At 39.0% G+C, this 14,776-nt stretch overlaps 2 protein-coding genes across 2 annotated transcripts; both read left to right on the plus strand.

Moving 5' to 3' along the window:
- Positions 1–71: 71 nt before the first annotated feature.
- Positions 72–7,723, plus strand: LOC135078424 (zinc finger protein 37-like). The gene is made up of 14 exons (XM_063972987.1): positions 72–260; positions 518–692; positions 768–893; positions 980–1,120; positions 1,212–1,619; positions 1,695–1,802; positions 3,701–3,841; positions 3,928–4,058; positions 4,538–4,745; positions 5,012–5,127; positions 5,285–5,456; positions 6,127–6,252; positions 6,860–7,257; positions 7,583–7,723. The coding sequence occupies exons 1-13, from the start codon at positions 178–180 to the stop codon at positions 7,241–7,243; spliced, it is 2,319 nt and encodes a 772-aa protein (XP_063829057.1). The 5' UTR covers positions 72–177; the 3' UTR covers positions 7,244–7,257; positions 7,583–7,723.
- An 886-nt stretch (positions 7,724–8,609) lies between these two features.
- On the plus strand, positions 8,610–14,774 carry LOC135078735 (H/ACA ribonucleoprotein complex non-core subunit NAF1). Its single transcript, XM_063973293.1, has 5 exons — positions 8,610–9,182; positions 9,906–10,066; positions 11,885–11,991; positions 13,420–13,556; positions 14,129–14,774. The coding sequence occupies exons 1-5, from the start codon at positions 8,815–8,817 to the stop codon at positions 14,643–14,645; spliced, it is 1,290 nt and encodes a 429-aa protein (XP_063829363.1). The 5' UTR covers positions 8,610–8,814; the 3' UTR covers positions 14,646–14,774.
- The last annotated feature ends 2 nt before the right edge of the window (positions 14,775–14,776 follow it).

Here is a 14,776-nt window from a genome sequence, read left to right on the forward strand (position 1 = left end):
AATTGTGTAACATAAGAAATAGAAAAAAAGTACACAAAGTGTAACATTTATTTTTGTATGACAACCCTAAATTGCTGTCAATTTGACGCTGCTCTATTTTTGTCGATGGGTTATGAAGAAAATATTTTTGTGTTTACTTTGAGGATTTGAAGCATTTTGATGATAAAATAATAAAAAATGGTGTGCTATTGCTGTGTAAAAGGGTGTAACAATAATAGCAACAGTGCCAAAAAGGACCCGCGAGCTATATCTTTTCATGCGTGAGTAAAAAAAGTGAATTAACCAATTTTTTTAAAAACAATCACGGACAAAAAATTGTTATAAAATAGGCTCCGCCCACAAATCTATGGCTCCGCCCCTTTTCATCACAAATAAATAAAGAGTATTCCAAAAAAATAGTTCAATTAAAATTCAACTGTAATATTCATTTGCTTTAGTTGTGTGCACTTTATTAATTAACTACAGAACTGACTTTCCTAAATGTTTTTCAACACTTACTGTAAAAAATAATTTACAGGTTTCCATCAAATCCTGAGCTGAAACAGAAATGGCTTAGGGCTATAGGCCGACCTGCTTGGAACCCACCAAGTCATGTCCGCATTTGCAGTGCCCATTTCAGTGCTGATAAAATCAACCAAGACGGCTTCAGGACCCGAATCAAGGAGGACGCTTGTCCAGTCAGCGCTTTACCTGTATGTAGACTCAGCTGTTTTGATACTTAAGTAATTCTTTACCTAAAACTATTGCTTATCTACTTTTCTTTATAGCCCAACTCCAACTTTGAAGCATCACACATAGAAGTTTGCAGAATATGCTTAGCAACTGATGTGAAGATGTTTAGTCTACAAATTGGGATGCTGAAGAACTGTATGGAGACAATAACAGGTTTTAATGTCAGTGCCATAAAATTTATTTTCCTTTCTTAATTAATTACTTTCTGAAAACTAATTGAAATGTATGTAAAATTTTATTATTCCAGGACAATAAATGCCATATAGAGGGTCTCCCACAGTTTGTTTGCTATGAATGTGCAAGGCATTTGACCAATTTTTACAATTTGATGGAAAAGAGTATGACCACACAAGCAACTTTACTGGATATTTTTGCAGAAAATGCTCAGGTACTTGGCTAAAGCTTGACTGTGAAATGAGTTGAATTGAATATCATTTTGTAAAATAAATAAAAATATGACGTATTTAATATAATTACAGATTACAAAATCAGTAGTTAGAAAGAGGGATAGAAAACATTTGAATCTGCAATCTCCACTAAGTTTAAACTATTCAATGCCTTGTCATTTCTTTGAATATGTTTATGATGAAGATGAAACTATTTCAAATCTCAAGACAAAATATTTCTCTGGTAATAATGTTAGTTTCAAGGATCTTCGATATTTTCCAGTGAATTTTAATGAAGAGTATAAATCAGAAATTATTAATAATACAAATACAGAAACAGACATTAATTTAAAAAGTGAAGTAGCTTCTTTAAAAATGGATGATGAAGACACAAACCTTGAAAGTAGTGACTATGATGATATGGATAATTTTACTGAAATTAATAAAACTAATGTTATAAATGATGTTAAAGAAACTAAAGAATGTAAAAAGGAAAATAAGGTATGGAAATATTATTGTGCTACTTAATTTAAGAAGAAGGAAATATTTTCGTTTTAAATTATAACATTATTTCAGAAAATTAATTCTCCTGCTCTGAAAACTAGAAAAAAATTTAAAGGTCTCAATGGTCTTACTGCTGATGAGCTTGATATAGGAAGATATTTCATTATTGTGAAACAATCGGTAAGTTGTTTATTACAATTTATTGCCATAGCTGGCCACCGTTAATGAAATAGTTAACTTCGTTAATCGTTAAACCGTTAATAAAAAAATTAACTTCGTTAAACGTTAAAACGTTACATTTAGTAAGATTTAACGCAAGTTAACGTTAATCGTTAATCCGTTAACATATTATAATAAAACCAAAAAAATAGTTGTATGCAAGGTTCAAATAATTTCGAAAGCTTGTATCGCGCATGGAATTTATTCCTCTTTTTAGCCAGATAGTTTTGACAGTTCCAACTCCTTGCCAGACAGTTTTTTTTAGGATAGCTGCCAAAGCCACGATGACCCAAACTTCATAATCCACCAACATTCTAACCTAATATTGGGAGTATACACTGACAAACTTTCAGCGTTTATAAAATGACGTTGGTCTGGCGATCACCAGCTCTTAGTCTATAGTATCTCAAACTCAGAGCCTTGGTTCAATTACAATACAATTTAGCACCAAAAGTGCTCGAAAAGACAAATCCAACAACCCCAAATTCGATGCGATTCCGCCGTTTCATTTAGGAGTTCCTATGGCCGCCTCCTGACTCCATCATTCGTTCGTTCGTTTCAGCCAAATGATGTCCACTGCTGGACAAAGGCCTCCTCCAAGGTTTTCCACATTCATCAATCCTTCATTAGACCAGCTCAATGGTACCACAACATTGCATTTTAATCGTACTTACATAAGTATACCAAATTGCAGCTCAATCGGTTGAGGAGAACTGGTCTTAAATTCAGATGCAAGATTTGTCCCACACATACTAACAAGTGAAGTCAATATACAGGGTGGAATTATGTAATGCCACCTGGAGGGAAAGTACTCTTAATATTGTAGATAGAAAAAAATTCTCAAAGAAAACATTCCTTTAATTTTGAAAACAAATAGAACTGTATTCAAAGATTTCCAAAAAATGTTTGCCACACCAGGGAATCGAACAAACTAAAATCTGTTAAAAATTACACCCTGTATTTTTATTGCATCGATCGTTACCTAGGGCAACGGTTCCCGAAAGGTGGTCCGCGGAACCCTGGGGTTCCGTGGAAAGGCCGCAAGGGTTCCGTAAAAAATATTATCCCACGTTTCGTGACCGACGTTGTTCGCGCGCACCGACTTGTTTACGCACAAGGGAGGGGCAGGGCGTGCGGGCGGAGTAGTATGGGGGTTCCGCTTGGAAAAGTATAATCAACTAAGGTTCCTTGGCAAAAAAAAATTGGGAAACCCTGACCTAGGGTCAAGTTTATGGATGAAATCTCTCTAACAAACTTGATAAATGAAATGAAAGGAAAACCATAAAATCTTAAATTATTTTAATTATGTACAGAAATTGTATGGTATGGTAGTGAATTTTCGAAAAAATTTCGAATATCTATGAATGCAGTTCTCTTTCTTTTCAAAAATAAAGGAATGTTTTCTTTCAGTAATTTTTTTTATCTGCAGTATTATGAGTACTTTCCCTCCAGGTGGCATTTAAAAATTCCACCCTGTATAAGCTTGTAAATAAATAAAAAAACAGCATTTTTATATCGTTTCTTTCTGGTTACAAAAACGGTTGTTTTGGGTTCTGGAAGTTCTGGAAGCCCGAACGTACTTGTCAGAACGCGTTTTTCTAGTGTTTTTCAGCGTGCCTGCTGTATCTTTTTTGTAAATAGTAGGTACTGGATTAACGATTAACGGACTTAGGATAATTTAACGGAAGTTAACGAGTCCGTTAACATTTTTTAAAGTTAACTTAAAAGTTAATCCGTTAATAGAAATGTTAACTTCGTTAATTAACGATTAACGGATTAACGAGTTAATGCCCAGCTATGTTTATTGCCTAGTGTTTAATATCTAATAGATTGAATCAGAATGTTATCATTTTTTACAGGAACAAGAACAAATCGAAGAATGGAACAAAATGATTGCTAAACTATCTTCAACCAGTGCCAATGTCTTAAAATGTGAAGTTTGTTTAAAAAGTTTTTCAAGCACGAAAGCCTACGATAACCATGTTTTCTGCCATAACCCAGTTGGTATTAAAATTTAATATCTATCAGAAATCAGAATAATATCAATTTGTACTTTAACCTGATTTAAAAAAAAAATAACTTTTAGAAGAACGGAGCATCTGAATGTCCAGTGTGCAAACATCGATTCAAAAATGACGTGCTCATGAAGTCACATACAAACCGCGCCCACGGAAAGAAGTTTCACTGCAAATCGTGCTTCAAGATCTTCAACAATGTGTAAGAAAATTGCAATATATTTTTTCTTTTCAACTTAAATTAGCATGTCATAGTAACACTAGAGGTAGCTGGGGCTGGGACACATGAACAAGCCTAATAATGTGCATAGAAAAGAACGAAATTTGTAGACTTATTCGATGCGTTTTAGAAAGAAAGAAAGATACATTTATTACAATGGACATCACACAAATACAGGCAATTTCATAGACATGACAGTGGCACATAATAATGGAAGAAGAAAAAAATAAAATCAAGAGTAAACTGAGTAATGCCACCCATTCACCAACAAGATGCCTACTGCAACGGGACCCCACTCAGCATTTATTATGCCGTGGCCCACGGTGACGTTGGCCACGGCGCTGGTTTTCAGTGTGCCTCATGCCGAGTTTAGGCCTATCTATCTTCGGTGTCAGTGTGAGAACAGCCTGTACTGGCCTGTAGGTATAATAAATATTGCATCCAGTTTATTTTAATCACAGGAGTGTTGCAAAAAAGCATCATCGCTGGCACGCAGGCCACGTGTACAGTTGCGCGCGTTGCACGTTCAAGACCGTGCACGCGTCCGCGCTCGCGCAACACACGCGCACGCAGCACGAACACGTGCACGTATGCACGCGCTGTGGGCACGCCTTCGTTAGTGCTAGGGGGCTGGCCCTGCATGCTTCTACAGCGCATAGAGATGATAAGGTGAGTTAAATTATAAAATGAAGGAGAAAAAGCGCGAACATTTTTACATTATTAAAGGATACTTACTCAAACTTACACTTAGTGCCTACTTGCCATACAAATCGCGATAATTCCGGCGACAGTGGAGCGAATTACTTGCGACTATGCAAAAAAGCATGCGCAAATACTTTGCGATACCGCGAATCTTCAGGTTATCGTAATGTGTGTGACCCAGGGGTAAAATTTAAATAGACAGTTCCTATTAAAAACATTATCTTTCGCTCCAGGATGCAACGACATCAGCTAAATTCTTATGTGACGATTGTGGTATTGCCTTTACTTCAGAAGGAGCACGACGTGTACATTTGCTTACTTCCAAGCACCACCAGAAAAACACTAAAGGGTATGTCTATCAATCTTTGTATTAACCTTGCAATTATGTCACCTCTGCACTGGACAAGACTAATATTTCGTCGAAAGCTACAAGTGAAATTCTGTATATACTTCGTACTCTCTGTTGCGTTTTCATTTCTCAAGTTTTGCTGGCTATCATCTTGCAGAAATACTATACCAATTGATCCATTGCTCAAGATGACCTGCAAGCAGTGTGGCGTTACCTTTCCAACTAAAAAGAAGTTAGTTGAGCACTCCAGAACAGAGCACCGACGGGTAGCCAAGAAAAAGACCACTTGGAAGCTTCCCGGCGACTCGTATCCTACTCAATGTGAACATGTAAGTTATCTAATTTATTTACTTAATTTGAACCACACGATATAAGACTCAAACTGACTCAGTATTTTGCGTGTTGTTGTGTGCTTTGCGAGACGGTTTTCCACTAAAGCGGATGTGTGGAGAGGAGTAGTATAGCAGGTAGATCCATCAAACCTGGAACTGGGCTTAACCATTACACTGACGGTGAGCTGAAATTCTAATACATAGTTAGTCTCAAGGCTTCGATTTAGTGGAAAATGGCCTTGAATCAACCATATTCCTCTTGCTAAAGCTACCTCTCCATTGGAGAGAAGAGTAGTGGAGCACGGCTCTTATCCTTACCAGTCCAGTGAGCAGTGTGATTACCATAAGTTTACGTTAGGTGTGCTCGCTAGCACGTGCGTCAAATTTTTTTATGAAGATTTTAGTTCTTGAAAATAGCCGCTAGGGGCGCTGTACTATTTGTCATCCAATTTAATTTTTTTACGCAGTCGCTAGTTAGCACTAACGTAAACTCATGTTAAGCACACAGGAGGCTTAAAGATAGCTTAATTAAAAGGTTTCTATACTCGCATTGTGGGGCACAAGCAGTCAATTGTCCACTTGTATATTTCTCTCTGTTTGTATCTATGTCTTGCCTGCTTGTATACCTTTCTTGCAAATAAAAAGTTTTCTATTCTATTCTATTCAGTGTGGGTGCTCAATAAACAGTCGCAAGGAGCACTGGGCGCACGTGCGGCGGACTCACGCGGCGTTGCGGCAGCACTACCGCGCCGTCGTCACCGCCGTCTGCCATGTTTGCGGGAAAGGCTTCCAGGTCAAATACGTTTCGTAATTTCAATACTCAATACTCAATACTTTTATTGCATAACCACATTAGCATTCACATTTATAGGTCTTACAATTTAGGCAGTTATACAATGTGGACCCAGTTAGGGCACAGCAACTTTAGGAAGGAGACTTAAAAACTTAATTTCGTTTGTTCAGGTGACAAATACAATAGCGCAATGAATGGGGTCTGTATCGGATTGTCGATTTGAGGAACCCTTGTTCGATCCCTGGACTAGCAAGAGACTAGCAAATAACCTGTTAACGCTAATACCTTCTTAACCCCAAAGTATTATAATTTTTTTTATCCACAACGCGGAAGCTCTTGGTCTGTATATCACCTGATGGTAAGTGACGATCAGACCGAAGGTGGAAGCGAGCTTCACCCGGAATCCTCAACCACGGAGGAACGGCTATCTTACCTCTAACTGCCGAAACACAACAATGCTGTTAACATTGTTGTTCATTTCTTCTCAATCGTTGTGTCCTCACATGATATATTTTTTCTCTCAGTATCCATGAACGAGGGAGAGAAACGAATTTATTGTTCAAGCAAACTTTGTCATTTCCCTAATTAGTTAAACTCTACTCTACAGAATTCCACAAAGCTCCGCATCCACGAGCTACGTCACGGCAGTCCGACATTCGGCTGTGAGACATGCTCGCGCGTGTTCCATGACAAGTACGCGCTGGCACGACACGCCGCCGCGCACGGCCCACGCGCGACCCACGCCTGTAAACACTGCGGACGTGCGTTTGCTCTTAAAGGGAACCTAGCTAGGCACGAGCGGGTGAGCGTGACTCTTATCATCATCAGCATAAGGTCTAGTCTCGAGCTACATCACGGCAGCCCCACATTCGGCTGTGAGACGTGTTCCATGACAAGTACGCGCTGGCACGACACGCAGTCGCGCACGGCCCACGCGCGACTCACGCCTGTAAACACTGCGGACGTGCGTTTGCTCTTAAAGGGAACCTAGCTAGGCACGAACGGGTGGGTAGCTAGACTTTTAAACGCTTTTATGGGCTGGATGCTTTAACTTTAATGTGTAAACCAAGAGAGACTAAGTAAAAGGGGCCTGGAGACTAGGTAATCGCTGAAAATATTGTTGCCGATTTTATAAAAAGGGTTGATTCTTAAATGCCCAGGGCCTCCAGTTCAATTTAAAGATTAATAATGTGATGTATAATGGATTGGCAGTTCGCAAATAATTATGATAAGTTTCGAGTAGTCAAACAAAATTAGATAGAATAGACTGAAGTTTTGTGACAATTTCACATGTCATCTAGTTTCATAAAACTGATTTTGTATGTTGCAGGTTCACACCGGTGCGACGCCCTACGAGTGCGATCTCTGCGGCAAGCGGTTCAAATACTCCACAAGCGTGCGTCTCCACGTGCGGACCGTGCACTACAAGCTGCCGCCGCCGCCGCGCGCGCCCCGCGTGTCCCGGCCGGCTAGGAATAATGTTAGCGATAAGGCTGTGGAGAAATAAATGGCAAAATATTTATACGTTTTTGTTTGTTATTCATTAAAAACCTGCCCCGAGCATTTTCTCGACCGGTTCTACTCTGCCCGCAACCAGTTACTTTCCGGGACCTTCACTAGATCGTCGATCCACCTAGTGGGGGCCTGCCCACTAGGTTTTTTTGTTATCACTTTTACGAAAATATCCACTTCTGTCCGAATGATTCCCATTTCAACACCAATTTTATTATCTTTGATGTTAATATAAGTCCTATTGAAATATTTCAGTATTTTTTTATTAAAGCAGTTAGTTTTTTTTTTCAACTAATAATTCTATTTTTTTATACAGACCGATGCTATACAGAGTGTTAGGTAAATGGGTATATGAGCCGACACTAGCCCATGTTAACATGGTCATAATATAAATGGTATGGTGAAGTCAGAAAATAATTGATATCTTCATTTTAATTTTCATACAAATCGGATTTTACAAAATTTATTTTGTATAGTTAAACAAAAACTAAAGCGATCCAACTATTCGATATGTAGCAATGTATAAGACTAATATGAAGAATTTCTGCATTATTTTACTTTATTCATATCCGCATTTCCGGGATAACAAAATATGATGAAATATTTGTGTAACTTTTATGTACCTTTAGTATGGCAACAAAATACCAAGGACCGAATTTGGAGTCTATGGTCGAAACCACAAAACAATGCAAACTTGACATTGACAGATAATAATCACCCATCGTAATCGTAATCCACCAATCAGAAATGAGGTTTATTTACTTTGCTGGGCTGTGATTGGTCAAGTTGTATTTCTTTTGATATTTTCAAAATGTCACTTTCTGTCTGTGTCTGTGAGTGAGTAAAGTCTGTGATCATTCATTCATTTTACAACTGCGGTGGTAGTTTGCGTTTTCATTACGTTTATTTTCTTTTGTCTCAAGCACATTATTTAGATAACGTGTCTTTATTTATTAGTAAAAACGCTAGATTTCGATATTGTACTTTTAGGATAATAAGTGAATAACACGTGTTGTGCTGTGCTTGCGGATTCACGCATCACTCGTCACAATGGAAAACCTTGATCAAAGCAATAATAAAAACGTGTCGCTAAGTTTAATATCAGAGTACGGTGCTTCAGATTCTGATTCGGATGATACCGAAACCCAGTCGAATACTGGGAATGAGGATTCGGACGCGGCAGAGTTGAGTGAGATGGTGATGAAGAACAATATAATAAATGCCTGCGCTCACGGGCCGCTGTCGAGGCCCAGTGATCGGGAGGATGTGTCCACGAGGCATATGATAATAGACAGCTGTGAGAGTGGTGTGGTGGAGTACGAGGTGACGGAGTACAGGGATGTCGACAGCGACTCTGACTCGAGCGACAGTGATAGCGACGTTGACTCCGTGAAGGGTGTAGAAGAGCTCTCAAGTGGGTGAGTTTCTTCCGCATTTGCTTTAAAGTCCAACTTTGTTGACCCCTTCTTTGAAGTTATGTGTCAGCCAGTTCAAGGACACTGCAGTGTACTTCTATAACCTTGTGACTGTTGGCCCCCAAACTACACCTTTTCGTGAATACTTTTTCTGCAGAAACTGAAAAAGTATAATTAACTTTTTCCTCCAACTAGGAACTAATGAAACTGTTGGAATTATGCAAGACCTTATTTTAAATGCACTTTTTATGTATGCATGGCTGAATCAAATAAAAGTAGAAAGTGAATGAAGAAACTTGGTATCTAATATTAATTATGTATTTGAAATCAATTAAATAACTATTTCCACAAATACTCATGTCAATAAATCATTTATTACCACTTGTTTATTCAGTTTTTAAACTTCCTTTGAAGTGTGAATCATGTAACGTGTTGAAATTACCACAAATATTGGGTAATCATTAACATCTTTTTATCACATTGGGAAACATGATCATGTTTATTTTAATATCTCGATACAGACTCTGCCTTAAAAGCAACCTAATTCTTCATACTTCTTATTAGTCATTTAGATAAAGACAATAAAACCCTGTATCATAATGACTGCTTTTATTTTAAGTAGACCATTGAGCATAAAAAAGCTTGTAAATACATTGACGCTTATGTGAATAAGTATGTTTTGTCTTGGAGATACAATATCTAAATTTTACAACAAATTGTTTCCAGTGACGAAGACAATGTAAGCCGAACAGAGAAGCCAGAAACTCCCAGAGTACAGGGGGAGCTGGAGTTGGACGACTTGCCCCCTATCGAGGATCTGGCCATCAGCCTGCCCGCGCACGAAACTACCAAAATTGGGACTATTGCTAGCATTGTTGACAGGCTAGGTATGCATCAAGTCTTGAAGAAAATTGATTTCTTAGGCTGAGTTGCACCACTTAACTTTGACCATAACTATAACGATAACCGGTGCTTTTTGTATGGAGTTTGACCGATTTTTGACGTTCGTCAAAGTCAAAGTAAGATGGTGCAACCCAGCCTTAAGAGCCTTACGGCCGAATACTGAAACGCCATTTAAATATTTGACGGCTTCTCAAATAGTTAAGCAGCTCCTAAACTTACATTTCGCATACTCAAAACAATATCTGAGCAGTTCTCAATTTTTAAGCACCTCTCAAATTAAGTTGCACTCAAACGCCACTTAAATGAATTTTCGCATACTGAAACGCCATTCAACGCTAAGCATTACTCAAACAACTGTCAAATCGTCTTAAGCAGCTGTTAAATTTGAGAGTGCTTGCGCGGTATCTTAAATCCTATTGTTATACCTAAAACGACCTAAATAGTGGTAAATAATGTGTGTCATCGTTATCATTTCTTTCGAGCCTCGAGGAAATACCTAGATCTAATCGCAGGAACGCAATAAGGCTGAACGCTATTGAAAAATATTATTATAATGACATGCAATTCTGAGCGAGGTTCCGCGTCTCTAAAGAAACGGTGTTGTTTCTGGATTCATAATTTTGAAGCTCTTTGAAACCCCTCACCAAATGCCATACAACCAGTGGACCAAATACTTATTATAACCCTACTGTTCTACGCAACGGGAAGTTATGAACGTGTACTAGGTGATATCTTCCACATCTAACAGCCAACTGTGCATCGTATAGTGCACGAAGTAACAACCAAAATGGCTGCTATGAAATCGCTTTACATAAACATGCCTATTTCTGAGGATTAAGGGGACATCGCATAGCAGCATTTCCAAGAGTTGTTGATTTGTCAATTTGATGCTCTGTCAGTCAACAATGATAAATGTCAATTGTGGTTACGTTTCGGTCCACGATCGCCACTTAATAGATTTCAACAATAAAAAGTATCACATTTAAAATTATTTTTTTAATTAAATAAAAATGCAAGCATTAATTTTTTTATATGATAAAACGAGAATTATATATAATAGAAACTAAAAATAAACTGTTCTATGTTAAGTTGATTGAGTATATTTCCATAAAAGACAATACATAACCAAACGATGCTGCGTGTAATGGATAAAAGACGTAAAGTTATCATTTGTGTAAATGAAAACATACTTTTTTTGGTAAATGTTGCCATTATGTAAACATTTGAGAGCTGCTTAGCTGATCACGGCTTCAAATCCGTTGAGTAGCGTTTGAGAATACCATTTAAAATTGAAGGATACTTAAATTTAGGAGCCCGTCAGCTGAGTGACAGATTTGAGTAGTGTTTCAGTATTCGGCCGTGAGTTTAGTATATTGAATACAGACCAATGAATAATTATTTTCTTGATTACTCAGTAGTTCTACTGGTATGTATTATCTGACCTTCTATTGAAAGCTAATTAATGCAATGTTAATTACGAATTAATGGCCTATTTATCTAGATTTCGAATTTTAGTGATACTCATCAACCTTATCAGATGATTAATTGATCATTCTTTACACTAATTTGTATAGGCATTGACATAGTATAGATCGTTTCATTCACGAATACGCGCCCCACTATTCTTCCGCTAATGTTTGAATGTTATCGGTACACGCTAAATAATTGTCGATTCTAAATTATTACGCTCGGATTGCTCAAATCAAACTCGCCGCAACCCGCGCTTCCCTCGACCACAAATTGGTGGGGCGCGTCTTCGTGGATGAAACGATCTGTATTAATAAATTTGTTTCTATTTCTAGTGATAGTCCGTGCATTTCCTGACACGCCTGCAGTTGATTTGGACAGCGTTCTATTCCTGGATAGTGGAGCCAAGACACTAGGAAAAGTCTTCGATGTTTTTGGTCCTGTAAGTCTGAAACTAATTATAAATCTGTTGTCATAAGAATAAGTATCTAATAGCTAGAGTTCAGTAGACCACATAGTCCACTTGATTTCATTCACTTGATATCCTACTATAATAAATGTAAAAAGTTTGTGTGGATGTCTGGATGTTTGTTACTCTTTCACGCAAAAACTACTGCTTTACTCTACTACTTTGTTGAAACTTTACAGTATTATTGTTTATAACCCAGATTAACATATAGGCTATATTTATGACGATATGTGACAAATAAATTTTAATAAATAAATAAATAAGACGTGTCTAAAAAGCGCCATCTAGTCATTGGTTAAAATCTACAGCGCTGGACAAATTACTGTTTTTGACGTTCATAAATATTCATGCGGGGGAAGCTGTGAAACGCCATCTATCAACATGATATCTAACAACAGATTTTACGAACAAAGGGGGTAAAACGAAGTCCACGCGTACGAAGTCGCGGGCGGCCGCTAGTTTACAATAATACTCACTTAAATGTTTTTAAAAGTAACCACAAGATTGAAGGTAACCTTGAGATCTTTATTATCTTTGTTGTTTCCCTAATTCAGACTAAGATAATGCAATCAATCAGTACGTGATACGGATTTTTAATTGCAATAATTACTGCAATAAATAGTTTTGTTATAAACTACTTTTGCTGTCTATTTTTTAGTTCTTACCATCAGCTTTAGCTCAGCCTGCTTCGTTAATTGTATAATCTTTACACATTGATTCGTGAGAGTAGAACTCGATTATTTTTTAAATAAATAAATTAAGTTCTGTTCCTTAAAATGTCATGTTGTTTTCATCATCATCTCAGCCATAGGACATCCACTGCTGAACATTGGCCTCCCCCAATGACTTTTACATCGCACGGTTGGTAGCGGCCTGCATCCAGCGCCTTCCTGCTACCGGTCGTCGGTCCACCTTGTTGTTGGTTTAGCAGACTAAAATAGGACCACTCCCACTCTTCTCTATTATGAAGGCATTGCTTGTTCACACTCGCGCGATAACTGCACGGTTACCGCCTCAGTGCCTCCCCAATAAGAACCACCCAGAAAACGCCTGAACAAGCCTTTTATCTCCACAGCAGCACCTTCAGTTATTTATTGCTAGCCAGACGGCTCGGGAGAGAATATTTGTACCTTTGTAGTCTCTTACAACATCCACAGGAAGAATGAGAGTGGAGACACATCCCAAATATGCTGCCCCCTATAGTTTAAAAAGGCGCATCTAACATTTTTTTCGGATAAGAGTTACATTCAAGGACAGCTAAGAATTACCTATTTAAATTATTTGAAACTTTTTTATTATCGTTTTGACGTGGTGTTAAATGCGCCATTTAACTATGGGGGGCGATTCGAAGACAGTAACAAATATTTTTCTTCGTTTTAAATATAACCGTTGTATCTCCAGGTGACAGAGCCGCACTACTGCGTGCGTTTCAACTCGCGCTCGCACGCGGCTTCGCGCGGCGCGACGGTCGGCTCCGATGTATATTATGCACCACGCGCACCGCACACCAGCTACGTGTTCCTGTCTGAACTGCTCAAGTGAGTGACGACGTCTTTATTTTAGGTTAACAAAGCATCGAACCACCACTGAAATCTATCGGTAAACGTCCATTTCGCTGCATTTTTTACTCTAAAAGGCAAGCCAAAAAGGAAAGGTTTGATTTTTGCTGACTATGTATATTTTAAGTGTTAAAATGCGTTGAATTTAGCATATTCGTGGTCAGGCGGCAAGTTGTGGGTCTCTCACCTACAGAAGCGACCACTAAACACAAAAATCCATCTATGTTTGTCAGCTGTCTCGCTGAGCATAAAGTGGTAGCTGGTGTAACGAAGACCTCATAATCTAAGAACCTATGAAAATAAAAGTAAAATCCACATCTCAGTAAAGAAAGTGTAAGACCTGCTGAATGGATTTAAGTCCTTATGAAGATAACTGTCAGTTTGATTGAAAATAAGCTTTTAATGTTGAGTAAAGTATGAAATCATAATTCTTATGACGTTAGTATCTAGTCTGTAGTAGTAGAATAAAAAAAAATATGTTAAAAGTCTAAATCTTGCTGATCAAGCGGCAAAATGCACCGAATGATTTCTAAAACCGTATTTTTTTCCAGAGTGAAAGGCTCCGACGCATCGTGGCTGCACGACGTGGAGCCGCCGCCCCACCAGATCGAATACTCCGACGACGAGGAGGAGCGCAAAGCGAACCGAGCCAGAAAGGAGGCTAAGCAAGCGCACAGGGAGGACTCCGACACCGGAGAGACTTCGAGAAACCGCAAACCGCCCGAAAGACGAAGCGGCAGGCCGTCAGAATCCAGCAGCAGATTCGGCAGCGGCCCCAGCAGAGGACGAAACCCCTTCGCGGCCAGACGGAGCAACCCTAACTCGGCTCCACGATTCACGTGCGCGCGTCCTTGGCCCGAGACGCGGGAGCGCGCCGACTACAGGCCCGGGCCTTTTAGCGCGCCGCCTGTATTCACGGGCCCGCCTCTGTTCCCGCCGCCTTTCAATCCGCACACGCCGCCGCCCTTCCTGGGTCCGGCCCTGTACGTCGGCGCGCGTCCCCCGCTGCCCCTGGGCTGGGCCCCCCAGTGGGGCACCGGGGCCCCGCCGCCCCCGCCCGGCACCTAAGCTGGGGTCTCAGTCGATAAGCCTATCTCGTAATAATTAGTCATTAGCTAGCCGTAATCTAACAATACTAAAGTGTTGTCATCCAAAAATAAATTTATATTTATATGAAATAAATAGTTATTGTGGTAATT

The sequence above is a fragment of the Ostrinia nubilalis genome, chromosome 15 (assembly GCF_963855985.1).
Source record: "Ostrinia nubilalis chromosome 15, ilOstNubi1.1, whole genome shotgun sequence".
NCBI classification, from domain to species: domain Eukaryota; kingdom Metazoa; phylum Arthropoda; class Insecta; order Lepidoptera; family Crambidae; genus Ostrinia; species Ostrinia nubilalis.